Genomic DNA, 24,561 nt, shown 5'->3' with positions numbered 1-24,561 from the left:
GGACTCATTAAAACAGGAGTGGATTACATGCAAGGACACTTGGTGTAATTGATAATAAAGTATTAAAACCTTATTACAGTTTAAGCCCCAATTAGTTTGAATATTTGACTTCGGGTATAAGTATAATTTGACGAGGACACTCGCACTTTATATTTATGACTGATGGACTGTTATGGACAAAAACCAGATGAACATATTGAATAATCCAGGAAAAATGATAATTAACCCATGGTAATAAACTAAAATCAACACGTCAAACATCATGATTACGGAAGTTTAAATAAGCATAATTCCTTTATTTCATATTTCATCGCACTTTTATTTACTGTCATTTTATTTATCGCAATTTTAATTATCGTACTTTTTAATTATCGCAATTTTATTTACTGTCATTTTATTTATCGTACTTTAATTTATCGCACTTTAATTATCGTCATTTACTTTACGCTTTAAATTAAGTTATATTTATTTTTAATATTTTACATTATGTTTTAACTGCGACTTAAGACATAAAATCGACAAACCAGTTATTAAACGGTAAAACCCCCTTTTTATAATAATAATAATACTACTTATATACATTTATATATATTTATATACAAATATAGTTTTAAAAATATAGCGTTAAACTTGGCTAGTTCCCTGTGGACGAACCGGACTTACTAAAAACTACACTACTGTACGATTAGGTACACTGCCTATAAGTGTTGTAGCAAGGTTTAGGTATATCCACTATATAAATAAATAAATAACTTTTGTAAAATTGTATCGTATTTAATAGTATTTCGTAATAAAAATATAACTATTTCGTATACACCTCTGCGAACATCAGAAATCAACTATTGTGAATCGTTTATAATCAATATGAACGGGTCCTTTCAGTAGCAAAAATACAAGGGCAACCGAGCATGTCATCACTACCCTAGTTAGGTATGGCATATGCAAACATGTCATATCGAACTATAAATAAGACCACATCACAGTGACATCTTAAAACAATTAGTCCATCAGTTGTATTCAAGGCATCTCAGAATTCACGCATTCCGATCTCGAAGTCACATCAAGGCATTCCAACTACACATTTGAGGAGTATCTAGTAATCATGTGTTCAATTGCTATACGTAGAAAATAGACGCATGTTTAGAGATCTTTTAATAAATGAGAGACACATTTAACACTTGTATTTTCTATCTAAATATATTTAAGCTAGGTTAATGATTTGTAATTTACAAAAGTTGTATCATAACTTTAGGACAACATAACAATTTAGTTCAAGTTATAACTATTAACTAATTGTTATAATTCAGTAGGCTTATAACTACCTTTAGTGGTTTGATTCTTGATGTTATAATTCAGTAGGCTTATAACTACCTTTAGTGATTTGATTCTTGATTTAGAATACTAATAATGAAGTGTAAGAACAAAGATGATAATGGAGAGAAAGAAAGAAACACTTTGTAAGTGTGAGAAATGGTGCAAGTTTAATGCTTGCATTCATGAGTATTTATAGCCTAAAATCTCAATATAAAAATACATACTTTGTGTACCAAAATTGACTATATGTATACACCAAAATTGACTATCCATATCTATATTATTATTATTATTATAACACTCCCCCTTGGATAGCAATTTTATTTTGTTGAAGATCAACTATAAATTACTGCCTCGTTAAAAACCTTGCTAAAGAAAACCCAGTGGGAAAAAACTTTAGCTAAGGGAAAAAGAGTGCAGCATGGAGTTGACTCCCCCTCAAGTAGACATCGCTTCAGCTGTTACATCTTTTGAACATGTCTCATGCCAATGTTATGAACGTGTGTTCTGAAAATAGCAGTTGGAAGTGCTTTCGTGAAAAGATCAGCAGAGTTTTTGCTAGATTGCACATATCTCATTTCAATCTGGTTGTCCTTAATGAGATTTTGAGTGTATGAGAAGAATCTAGGTGGTATGTGTTTTGTTCGGTCACTTTTGATATACCCTTCTTTCATCTGTGCTATGCAAGCTGCATTATCTTCATAGATAGTTGTTGGACTTTTATCGCGTTCTAGTCCACAAGAATCAGTAATGAGTTGTGTCATTGATCTCAACCAAAAACATTCTCGAGTAGCTTCATGTAATGCAATCACTTCGGCATGATTTGACGATGTAGCAACAAGTGTTTGTTTTTGAGAACGCCATGATATTGCAGTACCTCCATTTAGGAATACATATCCAGTTTGAGATTTAGCTTTATGTGGATCAGATAAATAACCTGCATCTGCATAACCAACCAAATCTTGTTTTGATTCGTTAGAATAAAATAATCCTAAATCAGTAGTTCCTCGAAGGTATCGAAATATGTGTTTGATCCCATTCCAGTGTCTTTTGGTAGGAGCAGAGCTGAACCTTGCCAACAAATTAACTGCAAAAGAAATGTCAGGTCTTGTACAATTTGTAAGATACATAAGAGCTCCAATTGCACTAAGATATGGTACTTCTGGTCCAAGAATGTCTTCTTGATCTTCACATGGACGAAATGGATCAGCTTCAACATTGAGTGATCTAACAACCATAGGAGTACTTAATGGTTTTGCCTTGTCCATATTGAAACGTTTCAAAATCTTTTCAGTATATGTTGTTTGATGTACAAGTAAACCATTAGGCATATGCTCAATTTGTAAACCAAGGCAATACTTGGTTTTTCCGAGATCTTTCATTTCAAATTCTTTCTTTAGAAGTTGAATGGCTTCATGGATCTCTTTATTTGTACCTATGATGTTAAGATCATCAACATAAACAGCTATGATCACATATCCGGATGTTGTTTTCTTAATGAAAACACAAGGGCAAGTAAGATTATTTGTATACCCTTTGCTTATCAAGTAATCACTTAATCGGTTATACCACATACGTCCCGATTGTTTTAACCCATATAAAGATCTTTGTAATTTAATCGAATACATTTCTTTGGGTTTTGCATTTGATGCTTCTGGTACCTTAAATCCTTCAGGTATCTTCATATATATATCACTATCAAGTGATCCATATAGATAAGCAGTCACAACATCCATGAGATGCATTTCTAAATTTTTAGAAACTGCCAGACTGATTAAGTACCTAAAAGTAATTGCATCCATAACAGGAGAATAAGTTTCTTCATAATCAATTCCCGGTCTTTGAGAAAAACCTTGAGCTACAAGTCTAGCTTTATACCTTGTAACTTCATTTTTCTCATTTCTTTTTCGGACAAAAATCCATCTGTATCCTACAGGTTTCACATCTTTAGGAGTGAGAATGATGGATCCGAAAACTTTTCTTTTATTGAGTGATTCTAATTCAGCTCGTATTGCTTCTTTCCATTGAGCCCAATCATGTCTATTTTGACATTCAACCATAGATGTTGGTTCTGGATCATCATCATTATTCATGATGTCATATGCAACATTAAATGAAAATTTCTCATCAAGATTTTTCATTTCATTTCGGTTCCATAATATTTTTGAATATGCATAATTGATTGCAATTTCTGTATTGGCATCATCAATCTCCTCTGCAGTAGGAGTACTGATTTGTGGTTCTTCTTGAACACTTTCTTTTACTTCATTATCAGCTGATTTTCTTTTTCGAGGATTTTTATCCTTTGAACCGATTGGTCTTCCACGTTTCTGACGTGGCAAAGATTCATGAGTGACGTTATTGCCAGCTTTTGGAATTTCAATTCGAGCTGGAGTATTTACTGCTGGTATATATGATTTTGTCACCGTTTTTGTATCTGTAAATGCATCAGGCAATTGATTTGCAAGTTCTTGTATATGCATTATCTTTTGAACTTCTGTCTCGCATTCTTTTGTGCGAGGATCAAGATACTTTAATTGAGGTTCACACCATGAAACATCATTTTCTTTATTTTTCATTTCTCCCCCTAATCTAGGGAACAATGTTTCATTAAAATGACAATCAGCAAAACGTGCTGTAAAAACGTCACCTGTCATAGGTTCAATATACCTTAATATTGAAGATGTTTCATATCCAACATATATTCCCAACCTCCTTTGAGGACCCATTTTTGTACGTTGTGGTGTCGCAATTGGAACATACACTGCACAACCAAATGTTCTAAGATGGGAAATATTTGGCTCTTGACCAAAAGCAAGTTGTAGGGGGGAATATTTATGACTTGCACTTGGTCTGATGCGAATCAATGCAGCAGCATGTAAAATTGCATGACCCCATATAGATACAGGGAGTTTTGTTCTCATTATCAATGGTCTAGCGATTAACTGTAAACGTTTAATCAATGACTCGGCTAAACCATTTTGTGTATGCACATGAGCAACAGAATGTTCAACAACAATTCCTATAGACATGCAATAGTCATTAAATGCTTGAGATGTAAATTCACCAGCATTATCAAGTCTCACCCTTTTAATGGTGTAATCAGGAAAATGAGCTCTCAATTTAATAATTTGGGCAAGAAATTTTGCAAATGCCACATTACGGCTTGATAACAGACAAACATGAGACCATCTGCTAGATGCGTCTATTAGAACCATGAAATATCTAAATGGTCCACATGGTGGATGAATTGGTCCACATATATCACCTTGAATTCTTTCAAGAAACATTGGTGATTCTTTCTCAACCTTAAGTGGTGAGGGTCTAGTTATCAATTTTCCAAGAGAGCAAGATGTACATGGAACCATTGTATCATGATGGATTTTTCTATCCTTTAGTGGATGTCCATGAGTACATTCAATAATCCTTTTCATCATTGTTGATCCTGGATGGCCTAATCTGTTATGCCATAAACTGAATACACCAGGATCAATATATTTTTCGTTAACTACCATATGTATTTCTGGTACATTTATATGTGTATAATGTAATCCAGAACTAAGTCTTGGCAGTTTTTCAACCACATGACTCTTGTCAGTGATACTTAAATATTTCTCATTTTCTGTTGTCACTGACTGATAATCATACCCGTTAAGGTATATGTCGGAGAAACTCAATAAATTTCTGCTTGACTTGGGAGAAAATAAGGCATCATTTATTAAAAATTTTGTACCATTTGGTAGTATGAAATTTGCCTTTCCTATCCCTTTTATCAAGTTAGCAGGTCCTGATATTGTATGTATAGTTCCTTCCGTTGGTTTTAGATCAATAAAATATTTCTCGGATTTAAGTATAGTGTGTGTAGTTCCACTGTCTGCTATACAGAGATCTCCACCACTTGATTGATGTTGTATTCCAGCAAAATTCATATTGAACTTCATATATAAGAAATAAATAGTGAGTACATTAATATTACACAATATTTTAAACGCAAATAGATAGTACTGAAACATTTAGCAAACATAATGACAAAGACAGACGATATTAAATCGTTTATTTTTCAAAAGACACACAACTTAAACATTCAAGAAATCTTCATATAAATCAGATGGTTTCTCAGTGACTGTTGGATCAATATTATCCACAAAATTTACTTCCTTTTCTTTACCTTTCAGCGAATCCTGATACATCTTAACAAGATGTTTAGATGTTCGGCAAGTATTAGCCCAGTGGCCCATTCTACCACATCTGTAGCAAGATTCTTCAGAATTTTTAGAAGAATTTTCTTCAACATCTTGTTTAATGGGCTTGTTTTGTGGTTGATATTTATATTTTCGTGGATTACTATTTCTTTGACCACCACGGCCACGACCACGACCACGTCCACGCCCATTACCATTACCATAAGGATGGTTTCTACCATAGTTATGGCTTTTGGCATGATGATGGTGATGGTTATTATAACCACGACCTTGCCCGCGTCCTTGTCCCTGTTTATAATTATTTGCAGTATTTGCTTCAGGGATTGCAAGTGTACCAGTAGGACGGGATTGCTAATTTTTCATTAATAGCTCATTATTTTGCTCTGCAACTAAGAGATATGAATTAAGTTCAGGATATGTTTTGAACTTTAGCATTCTCAAATTTCTTTGCACTGTGATGTTTGCAGCATTCATTGTGGAGAAAGTTTTCTCCATCATGTCTGCATCACTAATTTCATGTCCACAGAATTTAAGTTGTGAACATGTATTATACAGAGCTGAGCTGTATTCATTTACTTTCTTAAAGTCTTGGAACCTTAATGTTCTCCATTGTTCCATTGCAGCTGGAAGTAAAATTTCTCTTTGATTATTGAATCTGCTTTTGAGACCTTCCCATAAAACATGGGGATCTTCTACAGTCACATAATTATTTTGTAAGCATTCATCAATATGTTGATGAATAAAGCAACATGCCGTAGCTTGTTCTTTTTCAGAACAAGTGTTGTTTTCATTTATGGTTTCAAGAATGCCCATTGATTTAAGATGCATTTTTACTTTTATAACCCATGGCATGTAGTTGTTTCCAGTTGATTCTAAAGGAGTAAATTTAAGCTTTTCCAGATTCGACATTTTCTATTATCAAAAATTAAAACAAACATCATGATAAATTAGAGTCAATTTATATTCATAAGTATATAAACATTAAACATAAATTTAATATAACATAAATGATAAGTAGGTGACAGTGTCGACCATGTGTAAGCAATCATAAATAAATGTTATATAACAAAAATATAAATATTAGTAAACATAAATGAAAATTTGGCGACAGTGTCGACCATATATTTTTTCAGGTGGTATAACCGACCTATATCATTCTGGTGGTATAACCGACCATATATCATTTTGGTGGTATAACCGACCATATATCATTTTGGTGGCAGAGCCAACCATATTTAGTATTAAGATTATCGTGCTGATAACGTGTTATAATTCAGTAGGCTTATAACTACCTTTAGTGGTTTGATTCTTGATGTTATAATTCAGTAGGCTTATAACTACCTTTAGTGATTTGATTCTTGATTTAGAATACTAATAATGAAGTGTAAGAACAAAGATGATAATGGAGAGAAAGAAAGAAACACTTTGTAAGTGTGAGAAATGGTGCAAGTTTAATGCTTGCATTCATGAGTATTTATAGCCTAAAATCTCAATATAAAAATACATACTTTGTGTACCAAAATTGACTATATGTATACACCAAAATTGACTATCCATATCTATATTATTATTATTATTATAACACTAATTCATTTTTTTATAATAAAAATAGTTTTCTTCATTTTGAAGGATCCCTGCTCCCTAGTTGAGTACTTGGTGTTAAAAACATCAGGGACCATAGTTTAACCTACCTATTTTCCTAAGGGCCATCTGAAAAATCAAGGCCTGTGCTAAATCCCCACGCAACTATCTTTGACAAAAACAGAGATATTTGTATTTCCCATAAATTAAATAACGACACGTGTCACAATCAGAACGGTCTAAACCTCACCTACTATCTTCTCGGAACCACTATAATTAAACCACCAATATCCTCACACCAAAAATATCAATCAACCATGAGAAACCTCTTATCCATCTTCTCCCTCCTTCTTCTCATCTCGGCCGTCACCTCAATCGCCGATGACGTGTCAACATCTGATCCGTTAATCCGTCAAGTCGTACCGGAGGAAGAAGTTGCAGCAGATCCGCTACTTAACGCCGAACACCACTTCAATTTGTTTAAAACTAAGTTCGGTAGAACTTATGCTAATCAAGACGAACATGATTACCGTTTAAGTGTGTTTAAATCAAACTTACGCCGTGCTAAACGTCATCAGCTGCTTGATCCGACGGCTCAGCATGGTGTTACGAAGTTTTCCGATTTGACTCCGTCGGAGTTTAAGAAGAAGTACCTCGGATTGAAGAATCCTGCTCTTAAGCTTCCGGCTGATGCTAATAAAGCTCCGATTCTTCCTACTAACGGCTTACCGGAAGATTTTGATTGGCGCGAAAAAGGCGCCGTTACTCCTGTTAAGGATCAGGTATTAACGGAAACTGTTAATTTCTTTATACTGAGTTGGATAATGTTTGTTTAAAGTAGTGAAGTAGTGATAGGTTGAATTTACATATCTAGTCCTTTAACCTTTGAATATGCATAACCAGTTCCTTAGTTCATACTTTGCTTCACTTAACTTGATATATCTGTAAAAAGGTATCACCTGCTACGGTTGTGATTTTGGGAGTATTGATTTTATGTGATTCTTTAGGGTTCATGTGGATCATGTTGGTCGTTTAGTACAACTGGAGCTTTGGAAGGATCTCACTTTCTTCAAACAGGGGAGCTGGTTAGTTTGAGTGAACAACAGCTTGTGGATTGTGATCATGAGGTTTGTTGTCATTTTTTTTTCGTTATTAGTACTAATTTTTTTGGATTTTGAAGTTAAAAATGGATTTTAAATACTATTTTTATTTTATTTATTTATTATTTTTTTTTTTTGGGCAGTGTGATCCTGCAGAATATAATTCATGTGACTCAGGTTGTAATGGTGGATTGATGAACAACGCTTTCGAATACATACTGAAGGCAGGTGGTGTTCAGAAAGAAGCAGATTACCCTTACACAGGAAAAGATGGTACCTGCAAGTTCGACAAGTCGAAAATCGCTGCATCTGTAGCCAACTTTAGCGTCGTTTCAACAGACGAAGATCAAATCGCTGCTAACCTTGTCAAAAACGGCCCTCTTGCTAGTACTTAAATCAATCCCTTATCCCTTATCATCATTATCATTAAACCATAAATACATAACCTGTCTTATTGTTTATAAACTGACTAATTTTGTTGTGGTGCAGTTGGGATTAATGCGGTTTGGATGCAGACATACATTGGTCAAGTATCGTGTCCATATATTTGTTCGAAAACGAAAATGGATCATGGTGTGCTACTTGTTGGGTACGGATCTGCAGGGTATGCACCATTGAGGTTTAAGGACAAACCATATTGGATTATCAAGAATTCATGGGGTGAAGATTGGGGTGAGGAAGGGTACTACAAGCTTTGCAGTGGTTACAATGCTTGTGGGATGGACACCATGGTTTCAGCTGTGGTTTCTACTACATCTTGAAGTTGTTTAATTTAATGTGGACTTGATGCTCCCATTTGTGTATATATGTATCAGAAACTATAACTATCGACTGGCTGTTAGTTAAAGCCGCGTTGTACCAACATGACTAGGTTCGAGTTAGCTCATGCTCTAAATGTTGGTCTTATCTAGTTTCCAAGGTTATGTATTTTTATATCTAGTACGCCATGGAATCGAACAATTTGTTGTAACGCCTTTTTATCAAGAACAAGTTTGTTTCCATTCAATGTTATATTTTATAATGTTATGCAATGCAATAGCAATACTGGTAGACTTGAATGTGTAAAGAATAACAAGATTAAAATGTGAAAACATAAGCAAAAGAAAAAACTAGATTATGAATAATTTCAAGAATGAGGGAGGAACAAAACCACCTTATGCTTATGGTCTCATCTCATTGCATACTTAGCTGCAAATGGACGCATCAAACAAGTAAGCAACGAAAGCTTCAAAAGCCCTTTATCAATCTTCATCCTCACCAATTAAATCAAATGAAAATGGGCGGAAATTGTAGCCATCTCCGGCGTAAAACTTATTTTGGAATTCAACCCAGTGAAGTCTGAGAGCGTGCAGGAACGCACTCAAGGTTTCCATTACTAACAACACACCAACCGTTGCGAAAATAAATACGATGATACCAATTATTAGTATCACCACACTGTTGTATCTGCAGTCACAAAGTATTAACTTAGCCAATAACTTCAGTCCAAATTGATTAAAAATGATGAAGTGAGTGTGGTATGATAACTTACCCCCAAGCAAGAATTAGAACCTTTTCATAAAACACACTAGAAAGCTCTGAATGTGCAAGACTGAAAACAAAATCAAATTAAGAGTATGATTCCATTGTAAATGATGATGTGTTGAGAACTTAGATACAATTGTCGATTTACCTTAGGGCCCACAAACGAAGGTAGGAAGCTGTGTTGGATACCGAACCCAGAACAAACTCGATAGTATGTATTAGTTGATGTACCAGAATCTCACCAAACTGAAATTCCTCATGTCCACCGTGGGACCTCTCGTTAACCTCGGGTTCAAGATGGTAATCAACACTGCCAAGTGGCTCATAGGCCTCACCCCGGTGTCTCTGATAAACAAGGTAATATTATTACACTAATTATAATTATTTTAATTTTGATTAAAATATAGCCGTTGAAACAATAATTAATTAAAATATAAACAATATTAAAGAAAGCTTTGTGCATACTTCTTCATGTTGTTTCTTTAAAAGAAGCGGCTTGGGAATCAGCATCCATGGTACAGCAACAAGTGCTAGCAATAGAAGCAGCAACTGATACGAGAGAAATAGTTAATTGGAAATGTTAAATTTCGGTTTCCAAAATAGCCAACTACTTAGGATGTACGTAGTAATTTATAATGGGACCTGGAGATATTTCTGGCCGATAAATAGCTGATTATCGGCTAAATCTTCCATGGGACTCAGGAACATGTATATCATTATATGGTATAGATCAGCTTGAGAACCAGTGCACCATTTAACTATGATAAGTAGCGAAAGGTAGCCAAACAAGCTGTTGAGAAATATCATCTGGGGTACGAACTGATACCTAAAGTAACGCAAAATTAAACGGTTGTTATATAGACTAAAACAGTCTATCGAAAAAGTAGAATGAAATTTAAAACAAATTTACCATATGTCGATGTCATTTTGAAAGAACTTTGCGTTGAAATAGCTCATGATGATTCCAAGATTCATCTGAGCTACTCCCAGTAAGATTGACATTTTCATCTTCAGTGAATTGAGAAATGGTAATTCACTGCGGGTCCCATGCCATACAGGATCCACACCGAATGGGTAAGTGTCTCGTACCTTGATCAACCCAATAGTAGTCGCATCTCTGCAGTTAAGGTTTGGGTTTCAAGATGGTAGGCATCAGTAGAAGATGATTTGTACAGATTTGAGGTGGCAAAATGGGCGGGGCGGGCAAAACGCATTACTTTTTTGTTTTTGCCACCTGTAATTAAAAGATTGGTGTATCAAGGGTTTACCTGCAGGAGGGATCACGACAGGCATAGGCGGAGGGACCAAATAATTCAAATGGGACAGAAAAGAACTCATTGTATATAAATCCAGTGTATATCGAGAAAATTGACATCATTATGATAACATAACGACCGCCAAATGCCATTTCCATGATATCTCCTAGTTTCTGTAAGCCGCAACAGAAATTTGTCAATACACCAAGAACCAAAGCACCATATAAGTGGAAAAAAAAAGCTCAATGATCATATATTGAAGATATAACTAGTGAAACAAAAAGTTTTTACCTGCCTAGAGTATGTCCTTTCTCTCAGAATAAGAATAAGTGTTGCAAGAAACAAACATATACCATGACCCCAATCTCCAAACATGACAGCAAACAGGAATGGAAAAGTAACGACTGTGTATACACCCGGGTTTGCTTCTTGATACTTTGCAACTCTGATAAGATGATCATTAATTGAGATAAAAAAATCATAACTTTATTGACATAAGTTGTAAGAACAGCGATAAACAGATAATGTATGACTCAGATGCTTGCTTACCCATAAGCATTTACAATCTCTTGAAAAGCAGAAGTAAATTTGTTTGTGCGGAAATAAGTTGGCGGTGATTCCTTAGTATGCAGAATCTCAAATATGGCCCCTACTTGTGAGTTGCTGTCAATGGTTGCTTGCATCAATGTGTTCTGAATCTGTATAACGCAGGTTTAAAAAATACTAAGTTTTAATTATATATCAACCAAGAATTCTAATAACTTCTTAAGATAGACGATATAATTTACCTGACTAGTAGCAAAAACAGGACACCAGCCTTCGGCCACAAGGCACTTTTTTGTCACATCAAAGCTTAACATATTCAAAGTGTGATAAATGGATTTCTCTTTCTTGACCTTTCATTAGTTAAAAAATACAAGTTTAGAAGAAAGATTAATGATTGAACAACACTGAATAATGTGGAATAATAATAATAAGAATGTAATTTATGATTTTGATTAGTGAAATCTACCAGATTGTTCCAATGTTCAAACTGATGACTAATAGCCTGTACCACACTGCTCCAGTGATGCTGTCCAACATCAATGGTGGTTTTAAGTTCTGAAAGTTTTCCAGTCACCTATAAGTGATGATCATTCATACAAATATAATCAGAATTATGCACAGGTTAATCATATATTCTTATTTGTTTTCCACCAATTATAGATATAGAAACACATATAACTGAAGCTAATTGTATGCACCAAAAAAAGACATAAATCACTACATATGATGACTATAGTAATAAATATTTTGGATTGAATAATACACTAAACTATTAGAAGTTTATTGCAACACACCTCTGTGATCAGCTGATCTTGTTGTCTTACGTCATCAGAAAATGGATAACGGTTTGCTCCAAACGCATCACAGATTTTCAAAACCTTACTTTTCGCCCTTTCTCCAGAATGGAATACAATGAAAACATTTTTCTCCACCTGCAAAGTCATATAGCATAAAGATTTAAGATTCACAAAAAGGACCACTCATATCAAGTTCAAAAACTTTCGAAATGCGGTATAAAAATTTGAATGTAACCTTTTGTCCTGAGACAGGATCAATGACAGGTTCTTGAATGGAATCTTGCTTTAAGAACACGTTACCCCTTGTCGCACGAAACAAGATCCTTTCAAAAGCTATCGATTTATCTCTTGGGACAAGACCACTTACATATCCCAGTTTAATTTGCTTAGACAAATCGTTTGTCATCTCCTTCAAAACCATAAACCAAAAAAAGCCTGATACGTTATCACAAATTAAATACATTAACAGTTACTTAAAGTAACATACAATCATGAAACACATAGCAGAAAATAAAACACGAGTACTTGTTCTAATAACAGAGGACTGTCAATTGATCTTTCAACACGCCTATGTTCTTGTTCTCTCTGCTGAGCTGTAGCACTCTTTTGAGCAGAATTAAAAACCTCTCCAGCCTAAAAAGCATTTTACCAGTTTATAATATACGCAATGGCCACTAAACATATTTGTTAGAAATCGAAAAGCTTTTACCTTTTTCAAGACAAGCTTATATTCTAGAAGTTCATTATAAGCACGTTGTAGCTTTTCAGAGTTTCCATTCATTTCTATCAGTTCGGCTTCAAGGTCTCCAAGTTTCACCTAATAGCGGGCCCCAAAAGATACAAATTAGTTATAACATCATATATTTAGTTACTGCAAGATTTTAATTAGTCTGTTCATTACCTCCAGTTCATCTAGAGTGATGACTGAGCTATATGTTGACCATGAGGATGTAAGGCCGGCTTTACACATTTGATCCCTGAAAAAGCGTAGCTTACGTGCCATCTCTCCACACCTTTTGACCTACAAATCGATTATCGAATATATCAGACTAAGCATAACATGAGATTTTTGCAAAAACAATAAACATACCTGAGTAGCATACGTTCTCTGGAACGGACTCTTTTCTGCATTAAGCTAAATCAAGAAATAAATTAAAATTACACACCGAAAAAACGTTAGGTGCTGCTAACAACACGCAACCAAGGCTAAAACGCTTTACCGATTCTGTAAATATTATTATATATACTACTATAGAATGATCAAAGTGCAACTATATTAGGAAAACTTAATTTGTTTCTAATAACACCTAATATCTGTGCAGCTAATAACAACGTCACACACCAATTTTTAATCCATCTACACCTAATTTGCTATTATACCTTTAATTATATATTTAGAAAAATAATATAAATTCAACTTCCTAAGAGTATAACTGTAAATTTATGAGACAAAAATGTATGTGGATCAAAAAGTGGAAAAGTGGTGTGTCACCTCCCATAGCGTATAGTGTATTTGTATAATATTATATAGTATTATTATTATATTACTATTATATAATATTTACTATAATAATTAATAAATTTATTAAATTAATACATATTTTATATAGAAAAATACATCATGCATCTTCCTGTAACAAGCTAGCATCAATCAGCTCAGACTAAACGAATCACAATAATTAATGGATATACATTAATTAATATTAATATGTATATTAAATTAATTACGTATATAATCAGATTTTGAAGTATATATGTCATACATCTTTAAACTGAAAAAAGCCGAGTTCACCGAGATATGAAATGACTCGATGAGCAGATTCCATCGGAATTATGACACGTGCTAATTGCATTGGTTCTGAGCGCATCAGATCCATCGCCGGAAGACCTTCTCCTTCCGTCATTCTGACCTAATTATACGTCACTCTCAACTCAATCGAATTGTAATTCGAGCAATGTACGCACGTAACTAATTAAGATGATTAAATGAAGATCATGCTATGTTTCATTTCAAGGGCACCGAATTACCGGTAGTTTGAAAGATTCCGGCAACGGTAAGGTTCGTTGATTTTCGGTTGTGATTTTAATTATATATATAATATTTGATTGATTTGATTTGATGTTAATTAGTTAATTAAATTGGCTGGTCTTACTTACGATTATACCGAGCCTTCGTTGATCGGAATTATGGGATGGCGTAAATTTGATAGTATGATGCAACGACAGCGTTTTAGTATCAACATACGAAAAATATGCATGAGTTTATTATTACTCCGTATTACCGAGCCTTCATTTGAATGATTCATTTCTAATAAAAGTGATCAATTTTATAATTTTAGAATAATTAACAACAAAGATTGTATATGAAATGTGTATTCCCACCAGTAGGTAAAGTGTTGCCCTTAGTTAATGTACATTTTAAAAAGTTTATTGCATGGATGATTTTTTTTTCTCTTTTGCGAAAAACTACAAATTATATAAAACGAAGGACACTTCATCAAAAACTTAAAAGACCTAAATAAGAAACAAGAAAAACGACGTCGAACAGCTAATAACAAACAATAGAAACCAAATAAAACGAGCTAACCAAAACAAACGACGAAACTAAAAACCTACCAAACAAAGGGAACAAACCCGAGCCGATCCAACAAACAAACACCAAATCAACCTAAAAGACAAGATAATAAATAAACAACAAAAACAAACTACCAAACCGAATCTCCTCACATGTCGCCGACGTTGAAAGTTTCTCAATTCTTCTCACCACGGATTTTCGTAAGGTCAACCTTCTTAGCTTTTGATTTTGGTTTAAGAGGCAAACTCGAATTTAAAACCTTCCTCTCTACCCAACAATTTTTATAATCCTTCGTAACCTCGTTGAAAAAACCTAGAATATTTGCTCGAAGAGGATGCACTTTTGCCTTTGAAAAATCCCAAGGAGATCACCCTCGACATTGAGATCAAAGCCTCTAGAAGCCTCCACCTCACCCACACCTTGAACTAAAACCGACTTCCTTCCTTCATGCAACCCCAGGGGTGGATGTATTAGTTGAAGAATGTTAGCACGGGCTACCAGTGAATTACACAATCTAGTGAAGAAAAAAAAATAAACATTTAATTAGTGATACCACTCGACAGTGGCGTAACTACTTGGGGGCAGGGGGCTTTTTTTCAGTGTAAAAATTTTGGGTTTTTCGACTTTGCCTCCAGTGGATTTCTTTTTTGCTCCAAAACCTACATATTTTGCTTCAAAACCTTAAAATTTTGCCCAAAATTCTTCAACTTTTGCTCCAAAACCTTCAAATTTTGTCCAAAAAACCTTAAACTTTTGGCAAAAAACCTTCATAATTTGGCTAAAAACTCAATTTTTTCCCCCCAAAACCCCTTATATTTTGTCCAAAAAAATTGCTACGGTTTTAATTTTTTTTTTTTTTTTTTACCCCCGATAAAAAAAATCCTAGTTCCACCACTGCCACTGGATAGTGTAAATTTTTTTCAGTGACACCATCGAATAGTGTAATTTTTTTAAACTTTTAACCAGTAATATTCGTGATTACGATTTCTAGATTCGTCACTGGCCAACACTAATAACCTTACTTATCAATCCCACTCAGAATTAACCATATTAAAAGCTATAAATAATACTTTCAAAGTCAGTGAACCCGCACGAACAATTATAAATTTATACAAAATTTTACAATTAAATAGTATGAACCTTAGGTTGTGAGCACCTCTAAGTAATCTTTTTGAATTCGAGAAAGGTAAAATCATGTTATCTAAAAAATCTGTGTACAACCTACGGTCCATACTGTTTGCAGTCATTTAATTGCTCATTGATGTTATACAAAGATTTGTGTTTCAGCTACTTGGTATTAGAACCAGGCCTAACACGATCCAACCCCCTGGACCTAAAGGACTACCTCTACCACATGGCCCTCAAAGTTACATCAGGATTCAGGACTAACACATTGTCCTTAAAGTTGCATCGTTATCAGTAACCAATGTTCATTGTATTATGTTCCTTTTTGACCATATACGACATGAATATAGAAAATGGTATTATTGAGAATTCTGCTTAACAACTTAATACAACAAGCAAGACATTACTTTTTGCCTCTAAGAGATCAGTTCAACAAATTGAAATATTTATAGAAAAACAAAAGGTGAAAATCTCTCAAAAAGTATATATGATGCACAAAATATAGTATAATAATAATCATATTCAATCACTTAATGATGTAAAAAAATAAATTCACTTATAAACCTCCTGAAACAAAGTTATAACCAAAATCTATCATACTCTGGTGGCCTCTCTAGTATAGCAGCAGCTCTGAAAGCACCATTAGCAAGACAAAAATATCGAAACATAACACAAACAGCAGCACGACTATGAAGGACAGGTATACACACTCTTGACTCTACCCCTGTTTATTATAGTAAAGTGAAACCAATCCCGTTTAAACTGCAATAATTCAAATGACACGTCAGCATCTCATCGGTAAATATGCAGGGTTTAAGATACGAAGAAAGCAATTACCGAATAGTAATCGAGAAAAAGGAATATTAAATCATCTGATCTGTGATGCGGAACAGAGTAAACCAGATGCATCAGACCCAACCACCGAAAGGTTACAAACAGCACAAATCTCCCCTTCTTGAGAAACAACAAAATGTGAACTGCAGTACGGACACAACACATGTTTCTGTCCCCGATAAATCGGAACGTAAGTTGCCCCACACGTTACAAACGGATTCCTAAAGTCATAATTTATCTGTGTGGCATCCTTCATGTTCCGCTCAGCAGCTTGCACAACAGACCGAGCTTTTTGGGCATGGTTTTCAGCAGGATTAGACTCCAATAAACGTCTCGCAAAACTCGATGCTGTAACGAGATTACCCGCTTTAAAACATACAGTCATCGCGTTCATTAAAGCTAGTCTCAAATGAGGCTGCTGAAGGTTACAATGAGTAAAGTAAGCTGCGAGCTCCTGTTGACGAACAGGGTCGTTTAATCCTCTTCGTTTAAGCTCCATTTTCAAACTGAGAACGTATTCTTTTACGATGATAACCAATTCTTTAACTTCATCCACCTCTCTTTTTGTATCAACAACGATCAACGGAATAGTATAAAGAATACCCGTAAAAAACCTCAACGCATCGGTGAACTTGCCAGCTGTGGTGGCTTTATAACCAGCTTTTAACTTGTCCTCCAGTTGAGAAAAATTGTATACAAGTGCAGGTGGGCCCCGGACATTAGGACTTGCTGACTCACTCCAACCTCGTTCAATAGCCAAGGAGATTAAAGGAGCAGATGAGAAAGCACGTAAGTAGGTATGACTCCCCATGTGAAGGTCAACGAATAATGATTTTAACGGTGTGAAATTCTTTATTCCTAGCTGTCGGCTCAGTAACCGCATTGCAGTGTCGAAGTTGCCTGCCGCTACATGTTCAGCCGCAAGAGATGATTTTTGGACCCAGATCTGGCTCACGGGCATGCCAGGTGTCGGCGCGATAAATACTGATGACCTGGCAGTGGTAGCTTTCGGGGTTACGACATCGGGAGGAAGTTCAAGATCCTCGAGATCCCAACCTCCCTCTTCGTTGTCTTCGTTTGTTTCTTCATCTTCCAACGTCATGCTGATGTCACCATTCTGAATGTTGTCCACATCCACAATATCCAAATCCTCACCCCAATCAGCATCTGCTGCATCCACATACTCTTCCGGTGCACCTCGCCCTACTTGATCAAGACCACCCTCAAAGATTCCTTTCATGACTCTTAATAAAGGCCAGTCTCCACCACACAAAACAGGAGTTGGGGGAATCAAAAGAGAAGCGGTCCTACCAGAGGGCAAATTAGGAATTACGCCATTAAGCTTAGCAGCAAGAGCTTCAGCAATGCCATTCAGCCCATGGGTCTTGGCTGTAGCAAAAGCTAGAGGCAAATGACCTGCATTTTCCAAAATTTTAATTCGCTCTTGGACATCACCTAGATACAAACTATTATGAAACTGACCCATAACATCGTTTTTAACCTCTGCAATTTTCATCATTTTGGACAATTTGTCTAAATTTCCAGTAATCAGATACAAAAACGAGAGCCTCTCAAAATTCTTCGTCCTCTGGTACGCATACTCGACGATACCTGCATTACCCTGTCGAAGGGCCTCGACACCCAACCTATACCAATGATCTTTTTCATCGATCTCTTTAGCTGAAGCAACCGCAATTTGAATATTACCACTTTCGAGCGCTAAATTAAAACGAGTTCGTTCATCTTTTACAAAATGTAACGCAACTTCTGGAAAACCTTTTTGTTGCAAATAAGCAATCATTGCTTGCCCACATAACTCCGAGTTTCTTATCATACTCATAACATCATCATATCTCCTTTTCAATAAAGCCAATTTGAATAGATATTCAGTTGCATCGATAACGATCGACTGGTTTTTACCGTCTCGATCCAAACAAAAGATTGTGTTACCATAAATCTTTGTAATGTATACAGGAACATCGAGTGTTTTTATGATTCCACAGTCTCCGTTAGGTAAACAGTACTTAATATGGGTTAACGTTGTGTATATGAATACACCGTTATCATCCCATGATCCACTTTTGACACGAATAGTTTCATGAAGTGTGCAGCGGTGGACAAGTTTCTTATCAGCAATGACAATCAAATGTTTGCTAAGTAAAGCAAGACTCTCCATGTCATTCGACCACACAACGTACCTTACAAAAGAAGTTTGAAGGTCACCCAAAACCATTCGCTGTTGAAGGTCAAAAATGACGACCCGATCTTCGGCCCGGCATAGCAAATTACCCGTACCCGCGTAGAATATTGCATCGGTTACAACTGGTAAAGCACTCTTCTTCACTATCTCGTTTTTTAAGTTTTTAACTAAGACTTGATTGGTGCTCTTCTCAAGCACCGCAAACCGATTACGGGCCACAAAAACTGCGGACCCCCCAACACCTCTTTTAGCCTCTTGGACCGTATCACCTCTCGTGAAACCATCTTTAGGTACGATATAGAGTTCATACGTTCCCCCATCCACATCTGAACATATTAGGACTGCGTTTTCAGTAGGGCTATAAGAAAGAGTTCTGGGACCCTGGTTCAAGCTGGCTGAACCAGGCCTACGGATTGGTATTATTTGAGTGTCTTTTTGAGATGGGTACTCATAGAACCGCAAGAATCGGTCTTTTATGTAGTATAAAGAATCATTACTGACGGAAAAAGCGGGACGTTCACGTTCTAATTTGAAAACGATCATGCCGCTATCGTGGCCGGCGGCTAGAAGGTTTAGTTCGGGATGACATGTGAGTATCCAAAACCGGTCGTGTTCTCGTCGAAAAGTTTGAAGGCCTGTCCTTTTTGTAGCATCCCAAACACGGATACTTTTATCTTCCGAGTTAGATACGATGATGTCTTGCTTTGAATGGAAAAGAACAGATGAAATGTTGTTCATATGACCTCTCAAAGTGTCTACTTCCCAAGCTTTTGAATCTGAAACATGAAAATAGAATATTCATCCTTAGTTATAATAGCAAAGCCAATTAGAAGTTTTATTTTCAAGAAGAGAAAAAAAAAACTGAATTATGAAACTACATTGTCAGTTAATAACCAAGAAAAAGAATTAGCATCAGACAGAAGAACCGAAAAGCAATGACAGAGATTTAAAGCCTAGAAGCTACAACATATGCCTACAAGAATTTTCATTATAAGCCAGCATGATATAAGTCTCCTATGTGAGAATATCCCTAACATGACGGGTAAATACCATCTACTAATGCATAAATAATGGCATTGGCGGCTAGCACTCCGCCTTTATAAACCATCAATTTACTTGATATCCATAATACAAGTACATGTGATCATTAGAGGCATATCAGCATATGTATATTCTAATTCTAATTAACATAATACTGCAATGTAACCAGTTTTAGATCATTCTAAGCAAGGCCATTTTGTTAATGAACAGCAAAACTGGATAAGAAGATGCAACATGTAAATTGAACAACGAACGAGGTGGGTTATGTTTGTAAGTTTCTCCTTTTAGATAATTGAACATATTTCATGTTTTATTTCACTTGTCCATGCTCATTTATCATGAATTCGCTAGATATCAAGTAGGTCAACTAAGATCACTAAAACATAGGTGCCATTTGAAGTTTTGTTAAAGTGAATCTATAAATAATAATTAGGCTCTTCATATTAGTTCCTGAACAGCCAAGCTGACAATATTTATCCCGTAAAACATATAGACCAGCCAAAACAAAATAAAAAATCAAAACTCTTACCATTCATCCGCCAGATCTTAACTTGGCGATCATCAGCTCCTGAGACGATAAGAGGGAGAGTGGGATGGAATGAAGCCCAATTAACTCCACGATCATGGCCTTCCAAGACGTACTTTACAACGGCATCAACACCACCGAAGAAATCAGTATTCATCTGGCTCAATCGAAGGATGTCATCAGCAGGGGATGCTGATTTCTTCTTCAATGCACCAATATCCCATACCCTAACAGTCTGATCTAATGAAGCAGACACCACAAGATCCTCCTTAGGATGAAACAAAGCACACATCACGTAATGATTGTGCCCTGTCAATACAGATATACAAGTACGAGACTGCCAGTTCCATATCCTGATAGTTTGATCGTCACTAGCACTAACAATCCAGGGGGACTCATGATGAAACTGAACCGTTCGGATATAATCCAGATGTCCAAGAAGTGTAAACAAACACCTATGCAATTTATAGTTCCATACTTTAATCTTGTAATCATCCCCTGCAAGAACCAATCGTCATTGCATGAAGTTACTAACTTGTGATTTAAAATATACATTAGTAAGCATACAAAGCATCTACATAACATAGCCAGATCCAAATCACCAATGCATAATGCATTTCAATCGTTGTTGATACAAGTATAACTTCAAGATACTTAACAATGCTGTATACAAATCATGAATATATCAGCCTAATTGAATCTAATGAAATCGTTCGATAAGCGATCATGTAAATCAACAATTCAAATTCAAATGTACCTCCAGAAACGAACAAAGGTTGCGATTTGTGAAAGTGAACGCCACGAACCGGACCATCGTGTTCATCGAATCGATCAATGAGAGTGCCCATTCTGTAATCCCATAGCTGGATCACACCACTGTGAAGGCTAGCTAGGATCCACGGTCTCTTGCTGTGAAAACTTAATCCTTTCACTCTATTACTCTTTGTTTCAAATTTCGTCAACATTTTGAAACCCTAATTGAACAACGAAAACATTTAAACTAGAAAATTAATTCGATACAATAACGATATCAGTGAATGAATTTAGATAACGATAATGGAATTGCGTAGGTTTTGTTACCTTCAGATCTGAGAACTTTGTGCCCTAATTGAAAAGGTATTGACAAGTAATTGATCGGATCGAAATTGATAAGAGGTGGATTTGTCGGTGTAGATCAGAAGTTAGTTTGATTTTGGAAAGAAAAAATGAAAGACATGTGCAGGTAGATCCACTCAAGTGTTGGATCTGAGCGTGTCAATTTAGTAAATAAAGTGCAATTATATAACATAAATATATTGGCCAATAAATAAATAAACTGCATAGAACCCGTGAAATAACGAGATTTTAAAGTAAATTTTATTGAATGATCATATCATATCATATCATATCATATCATATCATATATCATATATCATATATCATATCATATCATATCATATATCATATATCATATCATATCATATCATATCATATATCATATCATATCATATCATATCATATCATATAAACTTTATAAATCTCATCCCTAACTACACGTGGCATCACCTTATTCTTCCTCACTTAATCTAATTTTCTCCTAATTTGTAATTAAAAAAATCCCTAATTTCCTACATCTGACGCGTGTCCCTAATTAATCACAGAAACATTCAAATTTTCGTTTTAGGGTTAATAAAACCCTTTTCATTCCCCTTCTTCAATTGAATAGCAATTCACCTCCCATTGATTAACCAAACGGGGTTTTTTTAAAATTAGGGTTCAAAAATCTTTATTTTTCCAAGTTTTACAAGCCATACGGTTTTTGATTTTGGTTTTTGATTTCGTTTAATTTTGGTGTTCGTTTTTTAATTTGTTGGCAACGTTTTGCTGTTACCATTGACAATAGCATTTTTAGTGCTGATATGATATTTTAGGTTTATTCATTATAAATTTGATGTATTGTATTTAAGGTACTTATTAAGTTGTTTATTGTTGCAGATTAATTATTATAGGCTGCACTTGTGATCTCTTAGATTCAGATTAACAATGATAGCGACTCAGATTCAAATGAAGTGAGTATTGATGAAAACCCATAAAACCTATGGTCATCAGATGTGATGGTAAAAATAGTTAGTTTCATTTGTTCAATTTCTTTGTTATTGCTCCTCGAGCTATTAAATTTGATTCAATTTAATGTATTTTTCTTATATTAGTTAACGGAAAGAGATACATAGTATTTTGTTGTTTGAAACTGTTAGTGTTTTGTCTTTTAGCAATTATATATAGGTTTTGTCAATACAACTGTGTCTCAAGTATCTATTGATAGATTGATGATTGTATAACTTTTTAAGGTATTTTTATTGTTTATCACTGTATTTTAGTCAACTTGTTATAATGTTAAGTTCATCATCAGCGTATTAGTCGACAATCATATCCTTCATCTTACCGTCTTACATGGTAATTCCTATATATGTTTTATCATTAACTTATAATCATTTTTAACTTTCATTTGTTTTTTTATATATTTGTACTAAATGCTCAGATTCATCATTCATGTGATTTTACATGGTAATTCATATATTTGTTTTATCTCTACTGAATTAGACTTTTCTTGGCTTGTCGAGTATTGAAGAAGCTTGAGATGGATAACAAGTATAAAGGTCATGTTGAGGTATTTATTATCTATTACTGTTGTTTTTAGTTTGATGTTTTTATATAGTTTAGTGTTTGATTACCTTTATAGTGTTTTCTTTTGCTACTGATGAAATTGGTTGAACCTGCATATAGCATGAGGCCTATATGAGCTTTTTGATATGTTGGCCTTCTCCGTACTACAACTACATTCGTGATTAATGGGACACTCAAGGTACATTGTCATCCTTCCATTAATGCTCTTTCATTGATTATGGCTCTTGACAGTGGGAACCAAATGTGCATTACTCTAAATAAGTCAAAGTGGATGAAAGTCATCCAAAGTGAGGATTCTTCTGCATAAAAACTCCTAACTTTAATATTGTTCCATACAATTGGATCTGTATCCTACTAACCATGGATACACTAATCTTTATATTTTTACATAGCATATTAAAAGATGTATAAGACATGTTAGTGTATCCATGGTTATGTTTCATAATTTGTTTGCTAACCATGGATATTTTTGTACTTTGTTAGTGGATGAAGGTTATGGGGTTCAGATTGATTACATTCATTTGAGTCCTTATTGCCACATTACTCATTTTTTAAAGAAAACAAGATACTTATAACGAACTGTAACGGGGAGCTCATATTTGAAGTAGAATGTTAACTTTTAATACTAGGGTTATGTATATGATTATAATTTCACATGTAACTTGTATTTAGGAACAAGTCATTTCGGGCTGACCCAAATGACCGTTCTCTATCTTTTCATGCCTGGTATCTTTTTGAAGACTATCACTCTTTCAACCATTTTTAAAGCTTGATTTGTAATAGTTCTATACAGGTTATCGGTGCCAATAGTAACGCATTCAAATACTACTCTTTAAGCTCCCGTGCAACGTCCATGCTCTTAAATGTATATTTGGTTGTGAAAAAAATAATGTCTTTATCATATCGTTAATTAATATATAACATTTTATGATTCAAGTTTGTTTGCTGAATAGTCCCCGTGCAACGCACGGGCTCTTAAATCTAGTATATTAATATATTAATATCATGTAGATATAATAATATAGAGGAATATTCATTTGAATTCATAAATTAAGTTGAGATCTAAGGGACAATGAGAGTGCGCCATGTGGCGTGAAAATCACATGTGATTAAAAATAAAATTCAAAAACTTTTTTTCGAAAAACTTTTTAAAAACAAAAAAAATTTCGAAACTTTTTTTTTTGAAATTTTTTTTTCTAAATTTTTTTTTACAATCACATGTGATTTACCTACACAATCACATGTGATTGAATTGTATAATCACATGTGATTGGAT

At 34.8% G+C, this 24,561-nt stretch overlaps 3 protein-coding genes across 3 annotated transcripts; 1 reads left to right on the top strand and 2 right to left on the bottom strand.

The window, feature by feature from the left end:
* The first annotated feature begins 7,395 nt into the window (after nt 1-7,395).
* Nucleotides 7,396-9,203, top strand: LOC139867593 (cysteine proteinase 15A-like). The gene is made up of 4 exons (XM_071855961.1): nt 7,396-7,879; nt 8,105-8,224; nt 8,341-8,584; nt 8,687-9,203. The coding sequence occupies exons 1-4, from the start codon at nt 7,415-7,417 to the stop codon at nt 8,956-8,958; spliced, it is 1,101 nt and encodes a 366-aa protein (XP_071712062.1). The 5' UTR covers nt 7,396-7,414; the 3' UTR covers nt 8,959-9,203.
* A 235-nt stretch (nt 9,204-9,438) lies between these two features.
* LOC139866008 (V-type proton ATPase subunit a3-like) lies at nt 9,439-14,197 on the bottom strand. Its single transcript, XM_071854136.1, has 18 exons — nt 14,084-14,197; nt 13,411-13,455; nt 13,222-13,341; nt 13,030-13,137; nt 12,846-12,953; nt 12,556-12,726; nt 12,318-12,455; nt 11,990-12,097; nt 11,766-11,873; nt 11,527-11,675; nt 11,269-11,422; nt 10,990-11,150; nt 10,632-10,838; nt 10,364-10,547; nt 10,187-10,270; nt 9,870-10,066; nt 9,729-9,788; nt 9,439-9,643 (listed from the first exon to the last, which is right to left on the bottom strand). Exons 1-18 carry the CDS (start codon nt 14,195-14,197, stop codon nt 9,439-9,441), a joined length of 2,421 nt encoding a protein of 806 aa, XP_071710237.1.
* Nucleotides 14,198-16,387: 2,190 nt separating this feature from the next.
* On the bottom strand, nt 16,388-21,591 carry LOC139869390 (coatomer subunit alpha-1-like). Its single transcript, XM_071857709.1, has 4 exons — nt 21,379-21,591; nt 20,625-21,119; nt 16,858-19,830; nt 16,388-16,782 (listed from the first exon to the last, which is right to left on the bottom strand). Exons 1-3 carry the CDS (start codon nt 21,584-21,586, stop codon nt 16,889-16,891), a joined length of 3,645 nt encoding a protein of 1,214 aa, XP_071713810.1. The 5' UTR covers nt 21,587-21,591; the 3' UTR covers nt 16,388-16,782; nt 16,858-16,888.
* Between the last annotated feature and the right edge of the window lie 2,970 nt (nt 21,592-24,561).

This window comes from Rutidosis leptorrhynchoides, chromosome 9 (genome assembly GCF_046630445.1).
Source record: "Rutidosis leptorrhynchoides isolate AG116_Rl617_1_P2 chromosome 9, CSIRO_AGI_Rlap_v1, whole genome shotgun sequence".
Taxonomy (NCBI): Eukaryota; Viridiplantae; Streptophyta; class Magnoliopsida; order Asterales; family Asteraceae; genus Rutidosis; species Rutidosis leptorrhynchoides.
Note: the sequence above shows the minus strand (reverse complement) of the source record. Positions and strands in the feature narration are given on the sequence as shown.

Bases quoted from the DNA above. Each gene is read 5' to 3' on its own strand.
- LOC139867593 (XM_071855961.1), top strand. From the start codon at position 7,415: ATGAGAAACCTCTTATCCATCTTCTCCCTCCTTCTTCTCATCTCGGCC. The intron at 7,880-8,104 runs GTATTAACGGAA...GTGATTCTTTAG, and splicing joins TTACTCCTGTTAAGGATCAG to GGTTCATGTGGATCATGTTG. The intron at 8,585-8,686 runs GTACTTAAATCA...GTTGTGGTGCAG, and splicing joins CAAAAACGGCCCTCTTGCTA to TTGGGATTAATGCGGTTTGG.
- LOC139866008 (XM_071854136.1), bottom strand. From the start codon at position 14,197: ATGGATCTGATGCGCTCAGAACCAATGCAATTAGCACGTGTCATAATT. The intron at 12,098-12,317 runs GTGTGTTGCAAT...CATCACTTATAG, and splicing joins AAGATCAGCTGATCACAGAG to GTGACTGGAAAACTTTCAGA. The intron at 10,067-10,186 runs GTATGCACAAAG...CTTGTTTATCAG, and splicing joins TAAAGAAACAACATGAAGAA to AGACACCGGGGTGAGGCCTA.
- LOC139869390 (XM_071857709.1), bottom strand. From the start codon at position 21,586: ATGTTGACGAAATTTGAAACAAAGAGTAATAGAGTGAAAGGATTAAGT. The intron at 21,120-21,378 runs GTACATTTGAAT...TGGTTCTTGCAG, and splicing joins ACCTTTGTTCGTTTCTGGAG to GGGATGATTACAAGATTAAA. The intron at 19,831-20,624 runs GTAAGAGTTTTG...TTCATGTTTCAG, and splicing joins TAAGATCTGGCGGATGAATG to ATTCAAAAGCTTGGGAAGTA.